General features: G+C 38.5%; 1 protein-coding gene across 1 annotated transcript; it reads right to left on the bottom strand.

Annotated features, from left to right (window-relative positions):
• Positions 1-414: 414 nt before the first annotated feature.
• On the bottom strand, positions 415-1356 carry LOC124502692 (olfactory receptor 9K2-like). The gene has a single exon (XM_047067417.1). The coding sequence runs from the start codon at positions 1354-1356 to the stop codon at positions 415-417; it is 942 nt and encodes a 313-aa protein (XP_046923373.1).
• Positions 1357-2104: the final 748 nt, after the last annotated feature.

Here is a 2104-nt window from a genome sequence, read left to right as displayed (position 1 = left end):
TCCTGCTTTGAGTTGACACTTCCTCTACTCATAAATAAGAGATAATATATTCTAAGATTAACATCCTACCAAACCAATTTTCTGTCTATCATCTGAGTAGTTCCAAAGGAAAATAATAACAAAATTAAATCCCCCTTTCCCTACTATCTCCACCATCATAAAGTTATACCTACAAAGATTGGAGACTATAATGTTGATCGGATGACTGGAAATGCTATTGATGCTGAAGATATAACACTGCTCTCAAGGAAGAGTGAATGATAGATTGCTACTACTCCTTCAATGAAAACTATTCATTCATCTGTAGGTGGTCAACTTAAAGGATCCTTAAGTGACTCATACTTGACCCCATGTTAAAACCAAATCAGTACAAAACTATCAATGAACCCATTATAAGTCACAAAAAAAGTGGAATTAGTATAAAGCTTTTTTCTTCCACAGGATTTTTCCCAAAGCTTGTTTGACATCTTTGTTTCTTAGAGAGTAGATCAGAGGGTTTAACATGGGTGTGACCAATATATAAAATACTGAAGCCACTTTACGCAGTTCAGGATTGCTTGGAGGTGTGAGATACACAAAGGAGACAGTCCCATAGAGCAAACTTACCACTCCCAAATGGGAGCTGCAGGTGGAGAAGGCTTTCCTTCTCCCTTCACTGGAAGGGATTTTCAAGACTGTGGTCCCAATGTACATGTAAGATACTACAATAACAACTATGGTAGGCAAAATAATGAAGGCAGCCAAACTAAGAGACACCATCTTATTGACAGAGAGATTGGAGCAGGAGATCCTCTCAATTTGGTAAGAATCACAGTAGAAGTGATCAATGACTCGGGAAGCACAGAAAGACACTGAGAATGTTGTGCTGACTTGGAGGATGGAACTGAGCCATCCACAGAGATAGGAACCAGCCACCAGCTGAGTGCAAAGTCGTCTTGACATGTGCACACTGTAAAGAAGAGGGTTGCAAATGGCGATGAAGCGGTCATAGGCCATGGCTGCCAGAACAAACCCTTCTGTTACAATGAAGAAGGCAAAAAAGAAGAGCTGGGCAGCACACCCCACAAAGGAGACAGTCTTTTTCTCAGACAGGAAGTTGACCATGGCTTTCGGGGCAATAACAGTGGAGTAGGAGAGGTCAATGAAGGAGAGATTGCCTAGAAAGAAATACATTGGTGTGTTCAGCTGGGAGTCAGTCACAATGATTGTCATCATACTAATGTTCCCCAAAAGAACCATGCCATAGACCAGCAGGAATAGGAGGAAGAGGAGAATGTGGAGCTCTGGATGAACCCTGAAGCCTACAAGAATGAAGTCAGTTACATCTGAGTGGTTGCCTGCTCCCTTGTCACCCATGGCAAGAACCTGATAAGAGGTACAAGACAAGATTAAACATTGAACTTCCTATTTATTTCCTGGTATCATAAAACACCCTTTCTGTGGACAACATTGAAATTTGTTATCCTTCTTGCCATCCAATTGTGTTAGGTATGATTTGCTCTGCCTTTTGATAGAAGGTGAATCTAAAGTATAATTGTGACTGTCCATCAGCACACAACATGTAAATTATCCAACTCATAGTTTTCTAATGTGACTCTCCAAATCCAGGGTTCTTCCCATTATAGCACATTGACATTTATGCATAAAACATTATTTCTTTAAACCTGTTTAACTCTTCACTTGATTGTCATGGTAAATTGAATATGTCTGAAAGTTTTAGACATGCATAAGTATTTGTCCTCATCTTTAATTTGTAATTTTAAACTCATTTTATCCTTGGTAATGCTTCCAATATACAATAGAAAAATCTAATTTCAGAGTGATTTAAAACTTCATGAATAAACATTAGATCTAAATAGAGGTTACTATTTAAGTAGTTTGTGAGAGTTTAGGTCACCTAGAGATTTAGTCAGTATCCAAAATAAAAATCTTGGAAAACAGAATGCATCATCACCTTCTTGAAGTGGACAAAGCTCAGACACACTACCAGGAGAAGAAATCCATGGATTCTACATATCTGTGCACAAATCTGTCAAGAAGCCAATTTGATTTTAAACATCTGTGCAAATGAGAAAAAAAAGGGGGCACTTCAAAACAATGTATT

The sequence above is a fragment of the Lynx rufus genome, unplaced genomic scaffold (genome assembly GCF_022079265.1).
Source record: "Lynx rufus isolate CCGP_SWC_20201006 ecotype Redwood Valley unplaced genomic scaffold, mLynRuf1.p SCAF_7, whole genome shotgun sequence".
NCBI classification, from domain to species: domain Eukaryota; kingdom Metazoa; phylum Chordata; class Mammalia; order Carnivora; family Felidae; genus Lynx; species Lynx rufus.
The sequence above is the reverse complement of the archived record's forward strand: the minus strand, read 5'-3'. Positions and strand labels throughout refer to the sequence as shown.

Excerpts from the sequence above, each read along its gene's own strand:
- LOC124502692 (XM_047067417.1), bottom strand. The coding sequence starts at position 1,356 with ATGGGTGACAAGGGAGCAGGCAACCACTCAGATGTAACTGACTTCATT.